Source organism: Anoplolepis gracilipes, chromosome 16 (genome assembly GCF_047496725.1).
Source record: "Anoplolepis gracilipes chromosome 16, ASM4749672v1, whole genome shotgun sequence".
Classification (NCBI taxonomy): domain Eukaryota; kingdom Metazoa; phylum Arthropoda; class Insecta; order Hymenoptera; family Formicidae; genus Anoplolepis; species Anoplolepis gracilipes.
Genome location: NC_132985.1, coordinates 4,006,078 through 4,032,356, shown reverse-complemented (window position 1 = coordinate 4,032,356; position 26,279 = coordinate 4,006,078). Strand labels below are relative to the sequence as shown.

At 38.3% G+C, this 26,279-nt stretch overlaps 4 protein-coding genes and 1 long non-coding RNA gene across 8 annotated transcripts in view; 2 read left to right on the top strand and 3 right to left on the bottom strand.

Annotated features, from left to right (window-relative positions):
* The window catches only part of Hnrnp-k (Heterogeneous nuclear ribonucleoprotein K), an 88,683-nt gene extending 74,517 nt beyond the window's left edge, over positions 1-14,166 (bottom strand). For 2 of the 3 annotated variants that reach the window (XM_072908299.1, XM_072908305.1), the window contains exon 1: positions 13,474-13,626. The gene's annotated coding sequence lies outside the window, so the exon portion shown is untranslated. Of the gene's footprint in view, positions 1-13,473; positions 13,627-13,944 lie in introns of those variants that run through there. The other variant, XM_072908301.1, reaches the window with a different exon arrangement.
* On the top strand, positions 12,983-15,753 carry LOC140674740 (uncharacterized). The gene is made up of 4 exons (XM_072908508.1): positions 12,983-13,157; positions 14,919-15,025; positions 15,108-15,532; positions 15,616-15,753. Exons 2-4 carry the CDS (start codon positions 14,965-14,967, stop codon positions 15,751-15,753), a joined length of 624 nt encoding a protein of 207 aa, XP_072764609.1. The 5' UTR covers positions 12,983-13,157; positions 14,919-14,964.
* Positions 15,754-15,812: 59 nt separating this feature from the next.
* Positions 15,813-18,914, bottom strand: LOC140674629 (uncharacterized). Its single transcript, XM_072908306.1, has 3 exons — positions 18,709-18,914; positions 16,269-16,475; positions 15,813-16,190 (listed from the first exon to the last, which is right to left on the bottom strand). Exons 1-3 carry the CDS (start codon positions 18,801-18,803, stop codon positions 15,905-15,907), a joined length of 588 nt encoding a protein of 195 aa, XP_072764407.1. The 5' UTR covers positions 18,804-18,914; the 3' UTR covers positions 15,813-15,904.
* A 1,683-nt stretch (positions 18,915-20,597) lies between these two features.
* Positions 20,598-24,638, bottom strand: LOC140674616 (uncharacterized). Its single transcript, XR_012048260.1, has 4 exons — positions 24,507-24,638; positions 24,156-24,362; positions 22,050-22,499; positions 20,598-21,922 (listed from the first exon to the last, which is right to left on the bottom strand). It is a non-coding gene; the product is annotated as an uncharacterized lncRNA (long non-coding RNA).
* On the top strand, positions 24,137-25,831 carry LOC140674615 (uncharacterized). 2 transcript variants are annotated; one of them, XM_072908276.1, is made up of 5 exons: positions 24,137-24,221; positions 24,484-24,790; positions 25,027-25,155; positions 25,363-25,602; positions 25,709-25,831. In XM_072908276.1, the coding sequence occupies exons 1-5, from the start codon at positions 24,213-24,215 to the stop codon at positions 25,792-25,794; spliced, it is 771 nt and encodes a 256-aa protein (XP_072764377.1). In that variant the 5' UTR covers positions 24,137-24,212; the 3' UTR covers positions 25,795-25,831. The 2 variants fall into 2 exon arrangements, with proteins under 2 accessions (XP_072764377.1, XP_072764376.1); XM_072908275.1 differs by having other exon boundaries at positions 24,145-24,230.
* Positions 25,832-26,279: the final 448 nt, after the last annotated feature.

Genomic DNA, 26,279 nt, shown 5'->3' with positions numbered 1-26,279 from the left:
GAGTCTTAGTTATCGAGCTTGCCTTACGGCAGAGGGTACCGGCAAACTAGAATTGCAAAAGTTTCATCATTTACAAACATATAAATCTCATTATATCTTGAAATTCGAATCGAAATACACGCAATGATTTCCAATGCAATTATTCGTAATCGTAATGGTTTTTTTTTTAACCTTATACATGTAGTGTAAAAAGGTCTATATACCCATACTTTTTCTAAAAATTAAATGCTTTTTCTTTCTAAAAAAAGTTTATGAAGATGTATCTACATAATCATATTAAGTTTTAACAGTGTGTAATAAATAATAAAAAACCACATTCATGAAACGTGAACTTTTCCACGAAAGGCACAACGGCGTAACGTAATAAAAAGTACTCCCAAGCTATCATGAACTGGCTATACTACATGCATGCAACAGTGGAAACTATAATTACGCGAGAAAGAGGAAAAAAAAAAAAAAAACGGCCGATCGAGAGGGCTCCGCGAGGGTGGTAGACGCGAGAAACGCACGATGAGAAGGAGCGAGTGCCGAGGGTAGAGGTGGCCGGATAAAGATAGAGATAGAAAGGGGAGGAACACGGAGGAAACGTTTAAAGGGAACAAGTATCGGAAAGAGCGAAACCGGCAAGAATGGCAAACTACTGTGGGATCATGCATCTGTCCTAGCATATTTGATATTCCTCCTCCTTTTACCCTCCTCCTATTCCGTTCTCTTGCATCCATGATATCCGCGGCTTTAAGTCTATGTCACGCAGCATGAAATCCCCCTCGTTCTGTCGGGGGCGTACGCCTCGTCGCAAAAATCTAAATATACAGCGGAAAGTATTAAAGATGACAAACAATTGTCGAATCATTTTTAAATTATTTCACTTTCACAAAGCGAGACGATAAAATAATAAAAGAAAATAAAGTAATAAAATTATTTAGTTATTTTTTTATATTTTTATTTCTAACAGAGTAGACTTTTATGATAAAGCATTTATCATCTTCTCGAGAAAACACGGTAGATGCAAAAACTTGTATAATTGTCGTACTTATACGAAAAAATGATGAGTAGAAGAGTGTGTGTTACGAGCACACTTGCAACTTGCAATCGGTCCAGCTTACGACTCCATATTTACTTTTTTGCTCCCTTTTACACAAATGAATCCCGTTCAACAATGAAATTTATTTAATGTAAGACTTATTGCGTCGTAAGTTTATTCGCGATATCGCGAATACACGATGGCTAACCTTCGAAGTAATTTACTTACTGCCAAAGGACGTGGCTCGCGGGAGTGATATGCACCAGTCGAGCAAGGATTCAGCTTGAAAATTTATGAGAGGATATTTCAGGTAATGAATACGCCACTGTGTATGCTCGTTGCAGTTTCGACGTAGAAAAAAAAAAAAGAGAAAAAAAAACTGGCGACCCAATAAAAAGTCGATCTACTCGGAACACTCCCACACTCGCGCCGCGCGATAGACACGCTTGCAAATCACGTAGTTTCGCTCTTGCATATCATAAATTAAATGCGCGGATGGAGACGCCTTGACGTCGTGTAGGATACAATACAATATGATTTCGCAAATTACAATACGACCAATGTAATATCCACGGAATATATCTACAAAGATGATCGATCGACAAAGTATTGAAACGTCAATCCTGACAAACTCGCATCTGAATTTATTAACTTTTTATTTATTATATCTAGCGCATTTCCGATCGGAAAGAAATTTCGTTTTCTGAGTAGAACTTCTAATTACTAATTACTAATTGTGAAATAATTTCGCTTTGCAAATGTACCTCGCGTGGGAGGTAATCGTGTAATATAATTAACTGGACCCACATCGAGCGATCGCGTGGGAGGCAGAGGCAAATTAGCGGGACGATGCGTGACGTGCTCGTTAGATCGTAAATGAATTTGTTAAGCACGTTTTCGGTTCAACCGTAAAATTTAACGTTACCTTTATTTTATACACGTGATTCGTTTTATCAAAAAATATTTCGAGAGAAGGAGAGCAAAATTGCATATATATATTTATGTGTGTCTGCGTGTGTATATTTTCTTCCGACTATTATCTTATCCATGCTTATTTTTAATACTTTCGTAAATAAATATTGGTTCATCTATGTATGCAAAAAGAATTTAACGAGACTGTGTAAGCATTATTATTATCTTCCTTAATGACTGTAACAATTAGAATCGCAATTAGAATTGATATAAATGGAAGATGATCTGAAATCATACGAATATACCCATGTCTTTTTTAAAACCGCTCCTATTCGATTCGGAACGATTCGTTACGTCACACGTTCCAACACCACTATTTCCAGGTTATCGACGCGGAGCGGAAATGTGAGATACCCGCGTTGATGTCACCCAAAGCGAAAATATTTCGTAACACGAATGAGAGAGAAACGATATATTTTATACACGTATTAATCATTTAGTTTATTTATGTGTATTTTATCAATCATGCAAAGTAAGCCAAATTTTCAAAGTCCTATTAAAATAAATAAATATATATATATATATATATATATATATATATATTTGTAATAAATATATATTTTCTAAAGCAAAATGAGAGAGAGAGATGATTCTTCTTCAGATAGACTTGGAGAAACGTGTTTTCTCCTCTCTTACGAAATGCTAATTTAAAAATGGCCACGTGAATTTAAAATTTTGTCCATTCGCCGAAATCGATCGTTTTTGATGTAACGTTAAGTCGCATCGCGGATCTCCAATGCAGACGAAGAGGCGTCTCGGCGACACGATCGCGACGATGCTCCCCCACATTGCTGGCAGCGAGTCGTACACGCCACCCTCAATAATTCACGAACGGCTCTATCTTACGTCGTGTACTATTCCCGTGCCGAGGCCCTCGGAGGAGATGCTCGTCAGGGACTCGTGAGAGCCTTGGCAAAGTACGCAATAAGGAGAGACGAGCGAGCCCAATCGCGAGACGAAGATATAGCGCGTAGTGGAGAAAAGCACGCGTGGACCGCAATGCGGAACTGAATGCGCGATTTAACCCTTTGACCCCACCGCCCTTACCGTCTTTACTCATTGCCGCGAACACGAACGATTTTATTGGGAAATTATTTTTTTAAACTAATTCTTGTTATTCGATAAAATATAAATTAAAAGAGATTCATTAAAAACTGTCTCTTTTTAATTATTACGGATATAATGAAAAGAGCAAAAACGCGAGACTATGGCAAGCAGGAATGCCGTACTAATTAATGAAACGCTAAAAAGAACGCTAAGAAGGACGATTCCCAGTCGTATAAGCAAACGTACCTACCTACTACCAAAGTTAACAAAGTACGAGATTAAAATCCATGCACGAAGCACACCTTTCGTGTGTCTTTCTTTCGCAGATCGCAGACGGATCGATAACGAGAAAAGGTGAGAAAGAGAGGAAGTGAAAAAGGAGAACAGAGCAGAGACGAGATGAGAAAGGAAGAATTATTGCAAAGTCAGGATACTTCTCAGATATTCTACCGGACCATTCAAGTGCGATCGACTCGCCAGAAGGAGGGGGGGGGGAAGGAGGAGGGGGGAGGAGGAGGGGAGTATTTAACCCTTCGCCGAGAGGATCCATTTTCAACGAAGAATTCCACCCGATTCGTTTTTTTTTTTTTTTTTCGTAATTATCGATTCGTTTTTAATTCGGAATTAATCGGTTTCTCGGGGTGGAGGCTTTAGGGGGCGATTTGATTTACGAGCGTCGTAGATAAAGAGTTTCTCGAGAAAAGAGAGGAAGAGATCATGCGTTGCCTGATTTTTTTCTTCTCTTACTAATTTGCAAATCTCTCGAACCTCGTACAACGAAATAACCCGATCGATCTAGCCTTTCTCTATCCGAGTACAATGAATACGCGCGACGCCGGTGGCATCATCCTCCGGCAAATTACACCACTCGTCTTTTGTTCTCACCAGTGTGGTATGTACACGCTCGTTCTTGAATTGAGGTACCGCTGTATTAACGATGAACTACGAAGTAGCTCGTACGGAGAAGACAGGGCAGTTAAGACGCTATATTTGAAGACGCTCAAAGTTGGCAAAAGGGTAAATAGGTACTAAAATAACTGAGAATACGAAGCCGTTCCATTTACATGTGCGTTGACAACCTAATTCCCATCTGATTAGCTTTGGCATTTCAATGAAGAAATTATGGAATAATTATCGAGAATGACCTACTACATAGTTACTACATACATGTAGTTTTACGTACGCAATAAATTATGTAATTCTATATACATTCTATGTAAGATAATACCTTCTAGCTAAATGTAGATTGTTTCAAGTCTATTTTGTGAGAGTAAAGAAAATACTAAAGCACTAAGATTATGTACAATCTCTTGCAATTTACCTAATTTGACTTATTATTATCACATTATTATTATAATTATTATTATTAGTCTGCTTTTTTTGTTTCTACATTTCTACGCGTCGGCGATATATGTGCCTAATATATTTCTAACATCTCAGCTTTACTTTAACAATGAAAATATTATAAAAAACATATTTAAGAAAGCACAAGTTTTGCTCCAAATAATTTCTTATCTATCTGCTTGTCCTGCACGGCGAGATAAAATAATTTACATCCGAGAGATAGCTTTTGAAATAAAGCAGCCGCTTAATGAACGTCGTTTAGGCGGAAAGTTTTTCTCAAAGGTATTACTACATCAAGCAGTGTTATATATATATACTTCGCAGTGCAACTCCATTAATATTAGCGGGCGGGCTTATCTTTAAAAGTAGAGACAAATCTGGATCAGATACAGCTATACAGGAGTTGACCATTTAATTACTCCTTCAAAGTTACTAAACACGCGATCACGCGAACACGCGTTAAGAACAGCTGATTATCGACAAAATGAAACGGCATAAATCAATGTTTCGTGATAAAGTTAAAAAAAAAAAAGAGAGATACCCGCGTAAATTTATACGGCGCGAAAATACGAACAGTGGCGTCTGAGCGTATAATTCGTTTGTAATTGCAAGAATTTCGACTGGTTTGAATGTTCATTGCGGCACCGCATAGTCAAGCGTGCCAAGATCGCGCGGAACAATAAGCGTCACGCTCCGAGAAATCCTCTGGCACCGCTTGTTGTCGCAGCTGTTCCAGTAATTTGTGAATCAAACATTGTTCATTGATATCAAGTAAAGTTATCGTGTCTTATACATATACATATATTGCTTTCCCTCTTAATACATATATAATAAAGATTTTATATATACAAAAATATAAAAAACGACTAAGAAATACATTAAGTTTATGCAAATCGGAAAAGGAGTATAAATTACACACCTGCGCGTTTATCCTCGCGGAGAAACTTAGTCTCTCATTCATCGTGATCGATTTATCTGCGTCGTAAGATGTTGCGACGGACCAGCAGCCGCCGCTCTCCTTTTATTCGGCCTACATTGCGTGCATTAAGAACACGTAAACGAGAATCCGGTGCAAAGTGAAAGTAAAAGTTTCATACTCTTGTAAAAGTAAGAGGATGCGCGGGGTCGCCCAATGTCAAGTTCAAGGTCATCGACATGTCAGATCGAGGTTCCACGCCGGACGCATTTGCATCGTGGCCATATACAAGCTTGCACCTGCACAAGGCCCACGGACATTAACGCCCACGTGGTCCACGCGAAATTCGAGACCTCTCAATGCTCGAGAGACTTTCGAAGATCTCACAATCAGATATATCAATGAAGACTAATTTCGCGTGAACCAAATATGACGCGTTTGTATTATAATATAATCATCTTATAATTTTATAATAATTATTTTATAACAATTTTATAATTTTTTATAACTTTTTATAATTTTAATAATAAATACATTAACTCAATTGTCTTTTAATTTTTAGAAATATTTTTGTTTATCATTAATTTTATCATTGGAAAATATCTTGCAGTGAATTGTCACAATTACCTCGATTGTTTTTAAATTAAATAATACAGAGATTTGATCAATTGATAGATCCATGAAAAAGCGGTTACATTAAGGTTTGCGCGATCGTAGAACAGCTTGTACGAATTATCCAAGGCCAAAGTATTTCCATTCATTAAAAGATAAACATACTCAGACGGGCATTAACGTCAGAAATCTTTAATTGGAGCATGTCGGCTAGCAAAGATAAATTCTGTCCCGACAAAAAGAACAAGAGTGTTCCTGAGCATTACTTATTCGCTTTGCCAACAATTAATTTTCGATGACTAATAAAAAAGTAAAAATTGTATTTAGCTCTATAACTATATTCACATTTTTTTTTTTTTTTTTATATGGAACATTTCTAATGGTTATTAAAAATATTCAAAAATTAAAACTATTGATTAAATGTAATTATTATAAAATTGTAAAATGATTTTTATAAAACTGATTTATTTACGGGAATGAATCAAGTGCGTACTTAATGCGACAAATTGGACCATCAATTCGAATTAAACCGAATTGAAAAGACATTCCCCCGTCTACTTTTTACGATCGTACCTATTAACCACGTTTTACACGTGACTCGTCTGACAAGTAGTTCTCAGAAGATAGTTTGAGCAACAGCACCTGGCATGCAGGTAATCTCAACTGTGTAGTCCTGCCTGTGAACTCGTTACGTAAACGACAACGACGTCAGTTGCGAAGTTTGACGTTCAGTTACGAGAGATAGAAATGAGCGGCGCGCTTAGAGCTTGATGTTCGATCTTCCCGAATCCTGGGAGTTCTTTTACTCTATCTGAATGATTAACTAGTTACGTAAACGGAAATCATCTTAAGACGATACATATCTTACACGCAGGTTTCTCAGAACATGTTTTTCGTATAGCCCGATGTTAAGGCAATTTTTACGGGAAGTGAAGAAATAAGGAGAAATAAAAGGATAATATTTCTGCCGATTGTGTAATCGTGAATAAAACGTGAGTCACATCGTGAAACGATGATTGATAACATCCAATTTCTCGCAACTAATATATACCCGTTGAAAAATGTTATAGTTGTTATTACGTACAATTGTAAATCTCGCTCTTTCATCTGGTGGCAAAACGACTATCAGATTTAATGGCGCGCTCTAATACAAACGCATTAATCCAACAGACACACACGTGTGATATCGCACTCGCCACCTTCAATCCTCTTAGCTAATCCCTACATGACGCCGCTTTTTGTTTCAAAGCAACATGGCACGCCATCAATATCATCGCGCGCGTTCGTTACTATATACTCGTATATACGCTTGTAGAACAACATCTGCCAGTACATCAGACTAATCCTTTTCAAGTCGTACTTGACTCATTATACTTATATGCGTCATGATTAATGAAACGCAGAATTCGCAGCCTATTCAATTACGCCTTTGTCGTAGACACTTCAAGAGATGTTATTTAAAAGCTTTCGCGTTTGAAGAATAGAAATATGAGCGCGAGGGAAAGGAGCAATTCGATATAAACGATTACGAGACTGAATAACATAGATTGAGGACAGTCTACTGTGTTTACACTATTAAAAACGTCGCGATTGAAAGTGGAAACGCGGCGCAATTAAAGCGGCAGCTCGCGAGCAGCAATAAAATTCCATTCGACGTCGCAACTCGACGCGCTTACAAGAATTAACGGAACGAGTAATCTCGTAACCTCGCGCGAATTCCATAAGAGCCGGCGAGATCGCGAAAAGAAAAGGCGACGAAGAATTATCGCACGCGCGGCGATGTTTTCATGCGCACACGCGAAACGAGGAGGACCTAGATAGATCAACAGAGGCGGCGAACCGCTGCATTCCAGCGTCGCGTAAAAGTGCTCGTTCCAAGGCCTACGAGTCGGCGGGACGCGGGACACGACGATGGCGAGAGACGTGGACGAAAGGAGGAGGCGAAGTTCAAAAAGGGAAACTCCGCGGCAGAGGAACACAATAAGGAATGTCGTTGTTGCAATCCTCTTGAGCAATCGCTCTCGTAACAACCAACATGACACGTTTTACCCTTCTGTGTATTCGTTCGAGAGCTAATTACGACCTGGAATTATTATTTAGCCTGGAATCTTTATTTGTTATAAGCTAAAAGATCTAGTAGCAATTATGCTGCGCGACGACAATATATATATATATATATATATATATATATATATATATATATATATATATGCGTTCCCTCTCCGGGCAATTTTTAAATAAAGCGTTTGAGATGCAAGCTTTTTATGAAATTACAAAAGACTGTTTCAAAAGCAGCCTTAGGCATTTTGTATAAATAAAAAAAAATGTTTACAAATATGCATAGAAAGTCTGCGATATGTAATTATCATTAATCTCCATCATTATGTAAAGTACTCGAACCAGTCTGGTTTTCAATGACTCGTATATGAATAGCTAATAGTGGTAAAATAATACTGCACTAGCGCAAATAGTGCATACGGCGAATAGATGTGCAACCGCATGAGTTGCTTGCGTGTAATTACGAGTAATGAATTCGCACCTGTCATCATAATTAGATACATACTCAAGTATTAGTGTCTTTATAAATATAATGGTAAACAGAACACATGCGGTATATTGCTTACGGATTTCTCACGGATTGGAAAAGATTCTGTTCGTACGAGAAAGATACTATACAAGATCAAGACAGAAATATATCGATTAAATGAAAAAAAGAAAGACAGACGAGAAGAGGAAATACACGGAATGATGAAACGTATAAAAATAAAAGAAATGATTTGAACAGCTGTCGCGGTAGCACCTTATCAGTTTGACTGTATAATACATAGTCTATCCTATTTTAGATCCATGTCATTTACACAAAGCGGTTTCACTTTACTTAGCCGCCCGCTCTCCTTTCGGACAGATGGCTAACTAGAACGTGACGAAAGTGTGCGAATCGATGACACGTATCATTTTTACTTGTAATTCGCGAAGAGTTTGTATCCGCAAACTGTCACCGCAAAACGCGAGGATAAAAATTTAATTAAATGCCAGAATTTTACAACTTGGATGGCAAACAAATAAAAAAAAAATAAAAAAAAAAAAAGAAAGAAAATAGTTATTAATTTAACGTTACTATCGCTATATCTGTTTTCTCTTTATTGTTTTACCAATACTTCGAAAATTATAACTATAAAACCGTACAGCAATATTATTTTTAAATATACAGTTATTCGCGAAATAATAACTCTTTTTTTTTTGTCTCGCGACGCATTGGAATTAAATCAATTAGCGAGTAAATAATTTTTGAGAGAGGAAAATCGAACGGAATCAACTAGAGGAAAGTTGAGAATTACATGGTTAATTTATCGTTCGGCGAAACACAGTTCGCTAGTTACGGAAACAAAATATCTCGTCTCGTCCCTGAGACGGATCTACGCGGAAAGTTCTATTTTTCCGATATCTAATTAAGAGTTTCGTCATCCATCGCGCGCGAGATAGCGCGGAACTTGTCGCCGTTATTAAAGTCACGAAGTCTTCTGCAGCGAATAAAATAAACCATTAATTTTCGCCTTCCGCGAAGCTAAAGTGCCCGAGAGACGTTTTTCTTTCGCTTCTTAATCTTCCGGAGGTCACGTGTATACGATATATATACAAAAGTTAAATCTCCTAAATAAATAATCCCGACGTATAATACATGTGTATATTTTTTCTCACTCCATCGTTTTCATTTCATTTTCAATATCCATAAAATTGTGCATCAATTATTTCAAATGTGCGAAATATCATAGCGCCTAAGGGTGCCATTACAAATGGCGATTGCAAAATAATATAAATATAAATATAAATTTAAATATATATACATATATCCTTTTGTGGCTCTTTCCCTGCAACCCTCCGCCGTCAGTATCGATTACGTCGCGCGTGGGAAATAATCAGCGCCGACCGCGAATGACGTCCTACGAGCTATTTAACATAAAAACACGTAGTGGCTAAGCCAGATTGTAAAATTACACACAACTAGGTCAATCTGTTGTCCACGTGTTATTACACGCGCGCGCGGTGTCAGTGTTACGCGCTGCTACGCGCTGAAAGTGCCGGGACCCGTTTCAAGTGATAAAAGTGTAATCAAGGTTGCCCGGCGGTGGTGGCGGTCGATCCCTTTGCATAAATCGTGAGACCAACTCGCGCGGAGACTGCGAAATAATCAAGGCTAACCCGCTATGTATTTTCTCAAGACCTAGAATCGACAAAGTCCTCGTATCTAAAATATTATAGCAAGACTCTCATCCCGATCAAACGTTCTAATCGCCGGTTAACTCGCAAATTCGACTTTTCTAACAATAAGTATCAGATAGAGCGATCGGTTAATTGAAAATAATATCCTTTATTCACATTCGAGCGTTTTTAAAATTCCGGTTGTTTGGGTTTTTCCAATAATTATATTGGCCCATATCGATAATTGTCACCTAACAGATACCTTTTATCATTTTTAACGCGTGCGTTATGATTATTATATAACGCAAAGTATGCAGTTACGAGTTTTGTATAACGTATGCGTTGAAAAGTTATGTAGAATACATCTGTTGAAAATTTTCATTTTACACGGATCGTGGGAAAATTTAAACTCAAAATTCGATATTACCAAAGCGGGCGTTAACTTTGCCGGCATACATCTGCTATCAAAAGTGATACTTTCTCTCTCTCTCTCTCTTTCTTTCGACAAAGGGAAAACAAAATTCAACCTACAAAGAGAGATAATAAAAAGAAACCTTGAACCATAACGATTCACAAAGAAGCATCTAACATTGCCCGCACCCCTCCCGACGCGTCTCGCCACCGCCGACGCCACCGTTGTTCTCTCCACCCGGCACTTAGTGGAAACAACAAAGTGCGTGTTCCAGGCACGCGCGCTCGCGTGCCGAACGGGCGTGTGAGAACGGCGTGTCGTGCGTGTGAATCCGCACGGCAGAGCGCGTGTGCCGGCGCGGCGACGTTAATGTTTGCAATCACAAGTTGGAAAGTTTTGTGATGGCAACCGCTCCGTCGGCCAGTTACCCTGGTAACGCTTTGTTGTGCCATTGTGTCGAGCGGCAGTGGCGAGAAGGGAGAAGGGAATGGTGGGGAGGGAATCGGGAGAAATCCACCCCCGTTCGCCCGCTCCCCCGCCGTCGAGAAATTGGATGAAACGGTCGCGCTAACTCCCCTTCCCTCCCCCCTTCTGAAGCCCCCTCATTCCCCTCGACTGCCATTCGGGGACGAATCAACTCGGCTTGACCTAGCCCAAACTATCTCCTTCCTTCCCCCTTTCTGTCACCCCACAATGACGAATAAAGGGCACATTTCCTCTGGACCCTCTCCGTCCGAGAGTTATTCCCGTAATGTTTCATTTACGCGATCGTAGAATCCTAAATAAGGATTTGATATCTTTTTTATCGGTTAAAGCGTGCGAGATTCTTCAATATATAAATAATTTCGCGTGCGAATATCTACAATGTTCAATTTATTGAAAATTCTTCAGTTTCGATAAGACTAATCTTTAAGACGAGTTAAAGAAAAAAAAAAAAAGAAAAAAAAAAAAGAAAAAAAAAAAAAAAGATCCTCCAAACCAAATAAAGCGGGAATCGATCGTTAAGTTTACGTAATAACTAGAATCTACAAAACGAGGCCAAGCAAATTCCAATTCGAATGAGTATGCTTTATTCCCCTCGCTTAAGTTAATATAGCATAATTATTGCGAATAGAGTTGATAGTAAACATAACGAAGGGTTATATCATAGCATTCACACACAGACGCACATGCTTGAGAAAGCACGCGGTGTCACATCAGCGATTGCTTGCGAAGTAAAAATCCAGATCGAGTTATTAATAGAATTGTTGCTCAGGAAATTCCAAGAGCAGTTCACGCGTATTCTAATATCAAGCCTGACGCATGTACATATACAAAGTAGAATAATAGCACTAAGTGTTATTCGATACTCTGTAAAATTTTAAGATATAAAGCGCGATATATCATAGTATTCTCACGATTTTTTTTCAATAGATTATTTGAAGGGTTTTCGTGTATGATAAAAAGACAACTTCGAAAAAAAAAAAATCTATTTTTTTTGTAATATATATCCAAGACAATTTTATTTTAAAAATTGAAATCTCAAACTAAATTGCACGATTGTGGATACTGCGTTTATAAAAATCTGCACATTCAATATAGATTTATCATCTCGCTTTAGTGTATCAGGAAAAGTTTTCATTTCTATATTTATGAAAATCTTTGAAAAAAGAAAAATCAACATTGAATCACAATTAATTTGCATGAACGGAACATAAAACCATTCTTATTAACAATTTACAAAACACGCGAATTAGCATTATGGTAAAACATTAATTACAAAAATATGTTAATCTCTTTCAGATTAACGAAATTGAATTCGATCGATATCGATTTGTAGACAGGAAACACGTCGCACGAAAGAGAATTTATTTTATCAAAAATATTTGACGAAAATATAATATCTTTAATATAAATTATTGCTGTTTTGATTTTAAATAATGATCTAATAGATAATAATTAACTAGATTTATAATTTAAAAAACTTTTAGATTTAAAGAGACACAATATAAAAATTCTGAGAAAATATATTCCAGGCCATGTATATAATACAACATACACGTCATACAGAGCACTTATCGCGCGAGATAACGCTCGTGTGCAGATATCGAATTCTCCTTCTCCTCGTTGCAGACAAACAATGTGTTATGTTAAAATATATGCGCTACTAATATTAGTTATCACAATATGCGAAAAAAATAATATAAAGAGACTCAACACAAATATATATATATATACACATACAAACATCTTTAACGATAAATAAATTTCGATCATCATAACAATATTAATTACACAGCCATTTGCGACTATGGAACATACGTGTTCATAGTATTTTACTTTAATTCTTTAATATTGAAGCACGGTATATAATTGTTGGAACGAGATTCGTAATCGGACTATGCTCCCTAGTATCGCTGCTCCAACAAACAGTATATTCATAACCTCGCCGAGGGAACTCGATGGCACGGCGAAAAAACGTAAAAATTCGCGACACGAAAGTATCGACTCCGGCCATCATCGTCGCGCGCGACGCGCGTTTCTGGAAGCGGCGCGTTGCGCGCGTATAACCTCCAAAACGGACGCAACGCGGTCTCGCCGCGTAGACGTGAACGTCGACGCGCGTCCGTTGTATCGGCGTCGAAAAAAAGGTAGCCTCGCGAAGAAATCGAAAAGATGTTTCTCGAAGGATCATGATCGGTCGCGATCGAAGGAGCGAGCGAACAAGCGTGCGCGGGCGCGGGGAAGAAGGAAAGAGACACGGCCGCGACGTGTCTCGCGACGGTCGACCGAAATTAACCCTCGTCGAGAGAGAGAAAAGAAAAAGAACGAAGCGCGTATCCCTCTCTCCAGAAGAGCGACGACGCGCCTTCGACGCGTGACGTTTGGCGTACCGCGCGCGCGACTCGCGCTCGCCGGTCGCCATCGGCGAGCGTACGACGTAATGGGAGGCGATTTTCAACTTACTTGTACTTGCGTAGGCCGCCACAGAAAAATCCGACGCACCGGGACCGAATTCTCTCACGCACAAACACGAAACTTGGGTAGTAGGCAATCACGTCGCAATGGCGAGGAGCCGCGAGTGCGTTGTGATCGAACGCGCTGCCGCCATCTTGCGGACGCCAGGCCATCTATCGGCGGAGGGGGTGTGGCGCTGGTTTACGCGGGAAACGCTCTGGCGTCACCGACGCGACGCCATGTTGCTTGACTTATTTTGAATCGCGGCGGTTTGCCGCCGTTATAGACTAGATGCTAATCGCGATAATTAGGTCTGCTCGTTTTACATCTAACGTGAAATAAGTATACCATTTTTATGAGGAGAGAGAAAACAGTACAGTCGAAACAAAGAGCTGCTATTTTAACGCGAAACTTAATATTTGAATGAATAATCAAATATATAAGCGAAAACATAATTAATCCAGTAAAACGACAACATACCTGGTAATAAACTATAGATCCATCGCACTTTCTTTGCATTTTGAGAGAAAATACCGTTAAATATATGGTACACGATTTCGACAGACACCGGGCCTACATCGTCGGTATGAAAATCACGATATTACAGCATTATTTGACAAAACAAACACTTGACACTTTACTAAATACACTTCCGATTACTTTTCGCACGCGAGATTCACTTTCAAATTGCAAAAAAACTTGGAATAATTCGATACCGAGTCCGCACAATCCGTTACGATGCGCTCCATTACTGACAACTGACTGGATTCGAGAATCGCAATATCGAAGGCGAATCCATATCGATACTATCGAACAATTATTGGTTAAATAAACGAGTAAATAAATCTAGAGGGAAATGTAACTCGAAATGTATGGCCTATATATTTATAGTCTTTTTATATCTAAGATTGTGTGTTAAGATATATATATATATTATATAAGATCTTAATTATTTTTCTTTTATTTTAAAGACTGAATATATATATATATTCAGTCTTTAAAATAAAAGAAAAATAATTAAATAATTAATTAATATATATATATATATATATATATATATATTGTTTAAGACTGTGAATATATTTTTTATTATAAATTTTCCCGATGTTAAAGAAAAAATAATTAAAACCTGCGAGAACTGTATTTCTTCCATTATTTCACTTACTTTTCTTACTACTTCTCACTCTAGTCGCGATATTTGCTAGGAGAATATCTGTGCTTTTAATTAAATTTACACAAATTTCAGTTATATTGTTATATATATATATATTGTTTAAGACTGTGAATATATTTTTTATAAATTTTCCCGATGTTAAAAAAAAAAAAATAATTAAAACCTGCGAGAACTGTATTTCTTCAATTATTTCACTTACTTTTCTTACTACTTTTCACTTTAGTCACGATATTTGCTAGGAGAATATTCGTGCTTTTAATGAAATTTACACAAATTTCAGTTATATTGTCGAGCAACTTTGAACTTTTTGAAGCAGAATAATCGAGATGGATAACAATAAATTTGATGAGAATTTCGAAAGCATTATTAATCAATGTACGGATGAAGGTAATCATCATTACTCTATCCAGTTTCTTCAGATCATTATAAAAATAATAAATGGAATAACGCGGATAAATGAGTTTTACAGTATCTAGTACAGTTAATGCGATGGATGTCGACAATATGGATTACAATAGCGAGCTTCACCAGATAAAAAAGGAGATTGATCATTACAAGTTGAAATTACGCAACTGCCGTGACAAGTATGAAAACATGGAGACAAAAATTTGCAATGTGAGACGATTACAAAGCACATCGTTATTCGTATTAAATAACGTACAACCGATGGAAGAGGATCTTCACGAGAGTTTCAAAAATATACATTTAAATTACGAGGCATGTGTGAAAAAGTCGGGTGATGACGAAGATCTGGACGAGACAATTCGCACAAAGATAAGTGAGTTGACGACACAGAAAAACACATTAATGGAAGAGCTAGTACAATTAAGAAAAAACGCTGATGATAACAATAAAAAACTTGCCCGCGTAAAAACTATGATCGTGGAACAAAAAGTAAGTAATTTTACCATCTACGCATAATTATTGCAAAGTTTACTTATATAAATTTCTAGAAAGAGAAAAATTCTTATTTTCAGGAAAAGAATGCGATACTACTTCAAAATTTGAAAGAAAAATCCGAGAACGTCGCATCCATTTCACCAAACATAAGAAAACGGATAAATACTGTTCTAGAAGACGCGGTAGAGAATAAATTAAAGCGACACTGCTATTAATATCATACAATGTTAATAAAATATTTATAAAAATTTATATAAATGTTTTTTGTAACTCGTTAATAACTAAATAAATCTATTATTTTTAATATAAATGTACATTTTATAGCATAAATATAATTACATACATACACATGCACACAATATATTTCTAAACTTTATCTTGAAAATGTTCATCTCTGATCATTTTGTGACAGGCTACTAACTCTTCATACATTTTCTCTAATTCTTGCAATATAATAGGCGTATTATCTAAAATTTTAATCATGTTGTCATTCGTGGCACGTATTCTCGATCTGTTTTCTGCAATTGTCTTCATTAGAGTTTTATTCTCTTTTTCTACTTCGTTTACTTGTTTTTCCAATTCCTCGGTTGCTTCCTTGATCTTGTGTGCATCCAGTGATATCAAGTGAGTGATTACATTCCCCGGTGGGCGCCTGCAATCATACATAACTTTAATTAAAAATCATATTAAGCAATTACTAAATAAATTTTTTAACAAATCTATCACTGACCATGCGACTTCGTTAATGGACGTCGTACTTTCCTCAGATAGTTTAGCTATTTTGCTCAAAACATCTTGCAAACTGCCTTCTTTCAATATACTCTCCAAATCATTGTTCATGCTATTATATAGTTCCTTTATTAGAGTTTTGTGTAACCTCTGGACAACGCTTGGTTTCGACTTGAGAATCGGGAGAATCTCGACAAACTCATTCTCGCTAGAAGAAAAATAAATGACAATGCAAATTGATTAGTTTATGGATGAAATAAATTTATTACTAAGAAGTTATTATTTATAAATAATATTTTATTAATAAATATTATTATAAATTTATTAATTTATTAGTATGACGTAATTATTGTGTCAAATTATTAAATGCATGTAATTATCATAGATAAATTGATGCTCCTATCTAAGATTAATGCATCGCACCTGGAAATATAATACAAGCTGCTGCGTGGCACGATTTGAATTATTCGCTTTATCTCACACTTCACGGAAAAGCATTTTATCGACTTAAACGATATACGTGTACGAGAAAGATATACGCGCCCTTTTACTCCGCTGGCTCCAACGCATGACCGGATGCGCATTCCCCGCGTATGATGCATAGTTAGTACGTGACGGGTATCGCACCGAGGATCGAGAATTTTTCTTTGTCCCGATGTGTCAGACAAAGAGCAGCGGCACCTTCGATCACAAGGGACGGGAGTCGCGAGGTTTCAATTCGACTTTTTGCTGTGTGTCTCTTATAATAAACATACAATAGCAAGATCTAATCTCCTCTCTACTCATTATCAGTTTCCGATGTTTTAAAAAATACCGGGAGACGTTATCTTTATTTTTTGACGTAACATTTATTCGCGTATCCTTCTAACTTACCAAAGATTTTCGTACCGTCTTACAATCGCACTGTCAACGAAAATGGTAGCGTTGTTTCTTGCATACGTAATCAGGCCGGGACTCGTGCAATTTGAAATCAATGCTACATATTTGCATTAGTCCAGACCTAACTAAATTATGCTTGCGATGCTCCACAAGAATGAGAAACTTGCTGATAAATCCGATAAGATGCATCTGCATTTTTCGCAATACAAAAGCTACGACAGATATAAAATCGAGTGTGAACAATTTCTTTGATTATTTCACGATGCTGAGAAATATTCAGTCTGCACGAAACGCTCATCAGAGACAAACTACGTTCAATTTATATTTGCACAGTGAAAGACTCGGTGCTGCAGAACGCACGCACGCACGCGTGCTCGAATGACCGTCGTTCCCGCGCCGGCGACCGCGACGGGAGGCTTTTTTCGCCGAACGCTTCGTGGAATTCCTCGAAGGTCAACTGGTGGGCCCGCGCAAAAATTTTTCCTGGAAGTCCGCACGCGATGTGCCGAAAGGGACCGAGCGATTTAGTTAGATCGCAGAAGAGTTCGGACACGGACGTGTATACACAACGCAGAGTACACGTGAGCGACAGCGAGTCGGGAATTAACATGCAAACCGCGGAGGCCAATGACATCGAGTAACACCGAGTCGTACGTTTGGGTCATCGACGATGCCGATCCCTCCCCCACCGTTTCCCGTTTCGACTCGATGCCTCATCGCGTCAATAAATTACGAAACTCGTGAAAAAGATGGATTGGCTATGGTCTCGTATAAAGATCGTTATTTTGTACTCGTTCTTATTTACATAAAATTTAAAACTATATTGACAGATATAAAAATATAAATTTTTCATATCACTCGTATATTCATTTATAGATTGTGTATGAATGTAATAAATTATTGCATCAAGAGACATGTATACCATAGTATTTTTTTTTAAATTCTTGATATAATTTTGTTTTAAGTTTATTATTGAATTATTTGTAATATTAATTTTTTTAAATTTGTAATAATCTTGTTATTAAAATATGCTAATGTCCGAAAAGAGAAGAGGTATCCTAAAGAATGTAATAAAGAATGTAAACGTGAGATGCTGCTTGATTGGAGAAATATTCTCGGCCACATGATGTACTTGACATACTTCTGATAACAGTACTGTTATTGCGCGCGAGTTTGGGCATAAGAATTATAAACTCGAACGCACGATCAGATGCTGAAACTGAAAAAGCGTAAAGAAATATTACAATCAAATTTAAGAAAAATGTCAAAGAAAAAGTATAAAAAAACAAAGAGTAAAGAGAGCCTATTCTGACACAACAATCCAATCTAAATTCGTGACAGAAAGACACGTGCGGGAAAACATACAGCACTTCTTTTGGCTTTCAACTCACAATTATCTCACACACGCTTACACCTACAACATCTAAACCACCTAGACTGTTTTTTTTGCCCTCCTTTACGTCGCACGAGAGAGGAGAGGTTAACCGTGCGAGGAATGCGCGCGCGAAATCGAAAGGAGACGCACGCGTGCGCGGGCTTTCGATATACAACACGTCGCTCACCTGACGGATTCGCTTATATTCTTGAAATTGTTGGAGATTGCGATCTGGAATAACCGCGCGTTGTTCGGCCAGTCGGCTTGCTCGTCCTCCGCCATTTCCCGACCTGCTTGCACGCCGACAAAGAACAAGTCACGAGAGACGAAGCGTCAACAACGGACGCTTCATAATAACGGTTTTCGACGACGCCGGCCAAGTGTCGCTCAGATACTTCCTTACCGACGGGATTTGGTTACCTCGGGAGCGAGTCAGTGCACGAGAGTTCCAAATGTCACTTGAAGATGACGCTGGAAACGCGTCAGCGTGGTGCTGTCAGCTGATGTGACGTTTGAATTTTTGACAGATATCTCTCTCTCTCTCTCTCTCTTTCTCGCAGCGTTCATATACATACAATTAGATATATTTATTCAACGTTGATATAAATATATCGCGATGCTATTTCATAATTTTTTCCAAAAATTCACGATGTATGCGTATGAATTAAAGCATCGAATTTTAATCATTTAATTTATTATTAATTTAATAGCGGCAAGGAAACGATACGCGCTGTCGATTATTATTTCTGTCTTTTTTATTCTTCCGAAATTTCGTCGAAAATAAATCCCGATCCATTTTATTCACCGGAGCGAAATTTTATTGTGTTCGCTCCATACACAGAAAGCAGCCTTGTATCCATTAGTCGAGCAATTGGCGCGATTGCGGAACATTTCCGATGAAAATAACAGCAAAATCAAAGATGTTACTTACAAGGCAAGCGCCGACAAATTGACAATTGCTTTTTAAGTATGCGACGCACGTACAACGCAGCTTCAAATTCTCCGGAGACAGTACCATAGAAAGGAACAGTCGATTAATCGCGCCTTAAGCCGCAAAGTATAATTATATTATATATTGACGTGCACGATGCTGTAATCGCAGGGACGACTAATTAATTATTCGTGCTGTACATACATGCTTCGTCAATGTAGGAGACTTTATAGAATAGAACTTTATAGATAGAACTTTCGCCATAACCATTAGCAAATCATTCGCTACGAAGACTTTATTGATTGCGAACCGGTTCTAATTGATCTAAAAAAAATCGATACTAAATAGAAACATAACAAGCAAAATAGCGATAATTTTATTATCTATAAAAGTAACCTAATTATATTTGATGCAGTGCGCGTAATCGCTTTCTTACCGCTATTAAATTAAACGATTAAATTTCGATGCTGTAATATTCGATGCTACATATATGCGGATTACGTCAGTCTCGGAAAATGAACACGCGGCAAGTACTCTTAGTCTGTTATTTCGACTGTTACGATTTCTCGCTTCGAGAAATCGCCCCGGGCATCTATAAACACCGTGTCTGAAAGTAGTCGGCGAAAGGATTCACCCCTCTGGGGGAACTCATCAGCGATCTGTCTCAAATCCCCGACGATCTGCTCGTCAAGAGCCACTTCCTCTTATATTCGCTCAAGGCGAGCCGGGTGCGGATCCTTGACGCGAAATTCTCGGATGGCATCTGTCACCGATTGTCCATCATCGCCAGAGGTTTCTTGAGCCTACTCGCTTTGACGGCTGCACCCTTCGGCGGGTGCATTTACATGTTCAAAGGTCAACGATGACGAGAAGAAGTATTAGTGTATTAGTGTCTCCTCTCGCACATCAATTTACGATTCGAGAGCGACGCGCCTTATAGTTATATTATGCAACCGGCGATCTGAACTATATTTTCTTTTGCTCATCTCTAGCGCGAGAAGAGGCTACCGAAGCACCCATTCACTTGGCTTGCCAACGAGAGAGGATCATCGTTGGTGCAATTGAAAGGATCGCTTTCTCTCTCTCTTTTCTTCGATCGATAGACGACACAACGATCTCGAGATCGCCGATCGAAATTCCGCACGACATATTTTCAAATTCCGATGCGGCGAACGACACGCACGATTACGTCAGTTGCGTTGCAGAAGCATCAACTGCAATTTTTTTTCTTGCACGTTGAAACGCGTAATGCATCCAGGTGTTCCGCATAAGCATATCTCGCGCGAATAGTCGTAGGGATAAACAAATATAGTTGGATAATTTATGGAGTTAAAATGATAGATCTGGATAGAGAGATCTGAAATATCGATCTCTCCCGCAAGGAACATCCATCATATAGTGTAGAAAGTAGACGTCGAGATGATCGTGGGAAGATACTAACCGGTAATAAAATAAATAACGCCATTCTATTTTGTAATGATTTAAACGAGAAGATATGAAAATGAAGTAACAGATGCAGACAGTCTATTCATTAGCGGAATGCAGTTGTAACGAAAGTTAAGGGAAATTAACGAGGTATTCCAATTATGCGCCTCGCGAAAACGTCGAGGCGTTGAATTGAGCGAGATGACGTAATGTCTTATGTGTTTTCCTTTTATTCCCAACACGGTCGAAGCGAGAATGGATTAGTACCTAATTAAGTTTAGCATACATGCGTGCCTAAAAAACCGATTCTCACGTCGAATTTATTTAATGTCCATTCATTCTAAATTGTTATTGTCGCGAACATAGATCTTTGCGATGACGTTAAAAATTTAAATAAAACTTTTTAAAATATTTATATAAATATATAATCAGCAGCATATATATATCATGAATCTAAAGATATATTTACTCTATATATTAATATGACAAAAAATAAAGAAATCAAATCAAGAATATTTATTCTTAAATGAATATAATAACCAATAATAATATTTCCGTATTTATATATGTAACTGGAATCTCTTTTTAATTTAACAATTAGAATGGATGAACTTTAATGCGCAGTCTGCATTTCTAACTATCACACCGATCTCTAGAACGAAACGCAATTAAACGTAAACGATCGCATCTGTCTCTCGCCACCCTAATGCCTACCATAAGGCGCGGTAGAAATCTCCGCGAGCATCACTCTTCTTCCTTTCTTCCTTTTTTTGCTTCGTCACGGAGTTGCGTCAAAACCGCGACACGTAAGAGAACCGTCGAGGAGAGACCACAGCTTTTTTTTTTCTCCATCGACCTCCGACGTAGACACCTATTCTTTCGAAACGGTGCGATCGCGCGCACGAGGTCGTAAGAAGGAGAGCGCTGGAGGAGAGCACGCGTGCGCTCCCGGTTTTGCACAATCTCTTTATTACATATCGTTCATCAGTAACGAATCTCGCGATGCTACTTCCGCGATGGGTTGTCGAAATCAAGTTCGACGTGCCTATAATTATAGCAAAGACATAATTAGACATTAACTAGATCAATCATGTATAATAAATCTGTCTTGCTTGGATAGAAAAAATATATTAATAACTTTGAATATCCTACAATAATTTTTTTTAGCTTACCTGTATTTAGGAGGTATCGCTGATCTGGAATCTTGTGCAGCATCAAAAAGCTTCGTCCATACGCGATCGATACAGCTCTAACATTGAAGTCGTGGGCGATTAAGCGTGAAGGACGGCAGAAGAATCGCTTCCTCCCAATTATTTTTCGATGTGTGCAAACGATACACAGATCTCGATGCACCTCGGGTTTCATGTCAGACTAGTTCTGAGAAGTCTCACATCGACGGACGTCACCTCTGGTACACGAGTAGTAAGATGGATGGATTGTGCAGACACGGATAGCGTGTTAAAAGGGTCTCTTCTCAAAGAATATCGGTGACTTCGATGCCTCTCGGAGAGCAGAGTGGGACGCGATGGTCTCGATGGTCGTCGTATCCTATTATCGGACTTGTAGCGGACTCACGATCGGACATCATGATTTTTTATCTCGGCCGCATTCCCACATCTGACCTGCAAAACACGTTTATTTTAATCTCAGGAATTGACGCTATATACAGAGGGGTGCTTCACGATTTCTGCCTCGTGACTTTCTTCCTCCTTATTTGAGCATCGAATTCGTTAACATGTAATGTCAAAACAACATTAACGATTTCTAAATATGGATCCAAAGTTCGGGCCAAGTTGTATTTCAAATCGAGACGCCTGTCTTTTTCTCTATCGTATGGTGAACGCGATGTCTATCGAGACGCAATCAGCGCTTCATTTACGGCGAACCGATGAGTATGGTGACCGTAAGCTGGATCGTTAATCGACGAGTTATGTGTCAATCGGCAATCCGATGATTTCAACGCATTCACTATGGCTTACCTATTTGCGTGCGGCATTTATTTTTATGGAACGCTTACGGTACACGTTGAAGCTGCAACTATATGGACGCGTAAGATTCGTGATCGCGAATGTGAAACTGTGGGCGATTTCGCGGATTAGCCTTTTGTAACTTGTTTTGCGTAATCGTCAAATCTTCGGGTAACCGGATCTAAACTCTTCGCTACAATCGTATAATTAACTGAATATCCAGACGGTCTAATATAAGTAAAAAGTTTGTGCGCTCGCAAACTCTTGACAAGATAATAGCTTCCATTAATAACCCTGTCGCTGGAAGGAGTGAAAATAATAAAATTTTACGTCATATATTGGCCGCGATAGATTAGCCCGGGTTGCCGAGGGGTATTCAGAGTTCCCGACCTAGCGCACACGTATACCGAGAGCCGGTCGATGATGCTGCTCCGGAGATGCTCAACGCACAACGATTACGCAAGTCTGCTCGATTGCGCGGAGCCTGCGTTCTATGTTGCTCTCCATGGAGACACGCTCTATCGCTGACAACGGCGATGATGACCCCGCGGCATTCGGGTATAATTCTCGCGTCGAAAGAGCCGATATAATTACAAGGAAGAATGTGCGGTATACATGCCAGCTACGTCATCGGTTTGGCCCGTTTTTCTACGCTTTCCCATTTAAAAAATGGATAAAATCAATCGCATAATTTGAAAAGATATCAGACTCTCGATATACATGTAATTAGATCACAACTTTTATGACAAAAAAAGCTATAAAATAATGATTTTTACAATAATTCGTATAACTTATCTAATATTTTTTTTTTTTTTTGTAAAATGAGAATGAAAAACGTATCTTGAACGACCGATATCGTTTCACTTTTACACGTCATTATCTGAATCGCTTATTCACTTTCATGCTTTGACTCTTCAGGTGCCGACCTTCAAGAGATGTTTACCGATCTATATCACTTGAGATTGCGCAACCACCCCTCATCACTTGACAGTTTCATCTCGCGACGAAGGCCTCTTTCGCACCAATCCCGCCCCTCAGTCTTCTCATCATACACTTCTTTCTTTATCCAACAATTCCGGGATCTATTTTTCTCTCTTTTTCTCCCCGGCAGCATCTTTCGCGGGGCGAAGATCGCAAGCGAATCTTCGAAGAACGCATCATCGGGTGATCTCTATAGCCATCAGATGCCATCCGCGCGCGCGTTTTCTCATCAACGGGTGGGAGGAAGACGATCCTTGCGGGATCGGTATATAAGCATGTTGAATCCGACCTGGATCCGCGCAGATCAATTATCATCGTGACGATACTTACACAGTTTTCGGTATCGCTGCAGCGTATAACATCGCTGAAATTCGGTCGACGAGCGAGATGAGACCGGTACGAGAGGTGCAGGATCTTTCAATATTTTCATTCGTATGAATCTCCTATTTCGCGACGGTTGAATCGAAAACGAGGCAATCTATCGTGCATGAATATTTCGAGTTGCGTGATTTCCGCTTCGCGTGTGAGATAGTGTATCTAAAAAAAAATGAAATATATATATTTTTTTACATTGTTTTCTTTTCCCCTCTAATATATATATTCTTCTCATATCAAACAACTGTTTTCTCAAAATTTAACGTGATTGAAATTGTTTTAGCAAATCGTCGTCACGCTACTAACCGTCGTCGGGGTGTGTCATGCTGCACGGTTGGATAATATTTATCTTCCACCTGGTAGCGCCGGAAGTGCGGGTGGACCAGGATTGATTCATCCTCCAGGACCTGGTGGAGGTGGTCCCACTAAATATAGTGGCCCAGTTGAGGGTCCAGGTGGTCCAGGTGGTCTAGGTGGCCATGGTGGTCTAGGTGGTCCAGGAAGTCATAGTGGTCCAGGTACTCATGGGGGTCCAAGCGGTCCTGGGGGCCCAAGTAGATTCGGGGGCAGTAGCGACAGTTATCAAGAAGGTAAGTCTGAGCAAAGATGAAAAAAATTTAATTATATTTTATTTTAAATTTGTAATTTCGTCTGTTTCTTTGAAACGTCTAATACTGTAATTATTACATGATTAATTCAAATTAATTGAATTTTTTAAAAATATCTTATTATTTTCTTCAAAGAAAATAAGACAGCTTGAATCTTTTTCTTTCTAAGAATAACTTATATATTTATCCCACTCTTAAAGTTTAATTTTGTATCTCAGGTGGCGGATCTAGCGATAAAGATATACCCATCCTTGCGTACAGTAATGAGAATGCCGGTGACGGAAATTATGAATTTAGTTATGAAACCGGAAATGGTATCACTGTGCAAGAAACTGGTCATCAACAAGGTAAAATAAAAATTGTTGCATTTCTATTTCTTGATTAAATTACTAATTACTTGATCAAATAAACGCGTTTCGGTCTTGAATTATATCCTGACAATTTAAATTTTATTTTCGCCAAACAGCAATCGCCTCTAGACGGAAAGATTGTGAAAATATTGTAATACGTTAGACAATATAACGTTGCATCAATGAGTATCATTAATGTTGCAGGAGAATCCGAGTCAGTGAGCGGATCCTTTTCTTATACCGGACCCGATGGTGTTCAATACTCCATCACGTACACGGCCGACGAAAATGGGTTCCATCCTCAAGGTGCCCATTTGCCGACACCGCCTCCGATTCCGCCGGAAATCCAACGAGGTGTTGAACTGTCGCTTGCCGCCGAAGCCAGAGGAGAGAATCAGGATGGTGGACATTCGCAGGGAGGAGACGGTGGATATCCTAGCGGAGGTGACTTATACGAATAATTAGATTTAAATAATCATTTACAATTGTGATTTATACATATTTTAATATTTCACACGTAATCTATTAAAATTTTATCCTCTTATCATAGGAGGCGGTCATGGTGGCCATGGAGGTGGCACGTATCTAGCACCGAACTCGTATCAAGCAAGTTCTGGTGGTGGATACCAATATTAAGCAGCAAACTCGCAAATCATCGACATATATACCATACGCAGACATGAATTTCATATTATTCTGTTTTGGACTTAATATAATGTACATAACAATATATCATACACAGATCTTTTTATTTATATAAAATACGTGTATTTTATTCATAAAAAGACTTTTTATTCATAAAATTCATAAAGTCTTTTAATTCTTTTCGAGTTGCTTTTGCATATCAAGGGCACTGGTGTTAAACTTTTTTTATAGATATTATAGTTATAATAACTTTAAGACATTATATATTCATCAAATGTATATGTGTGTAATGTGATTGTGTAATTAATACTTAGCAACTGCGATATATATCGTACATTCTTTTTTATATATACAGATTATACATATATCAATTTTGAAATGTGTTTATGTTATTCTTTAAATAAATAAAAGATGTATTAACGCCGTGAAATATATGTGTAAACTATTTTTATATTCATATACATACACAGAATTTA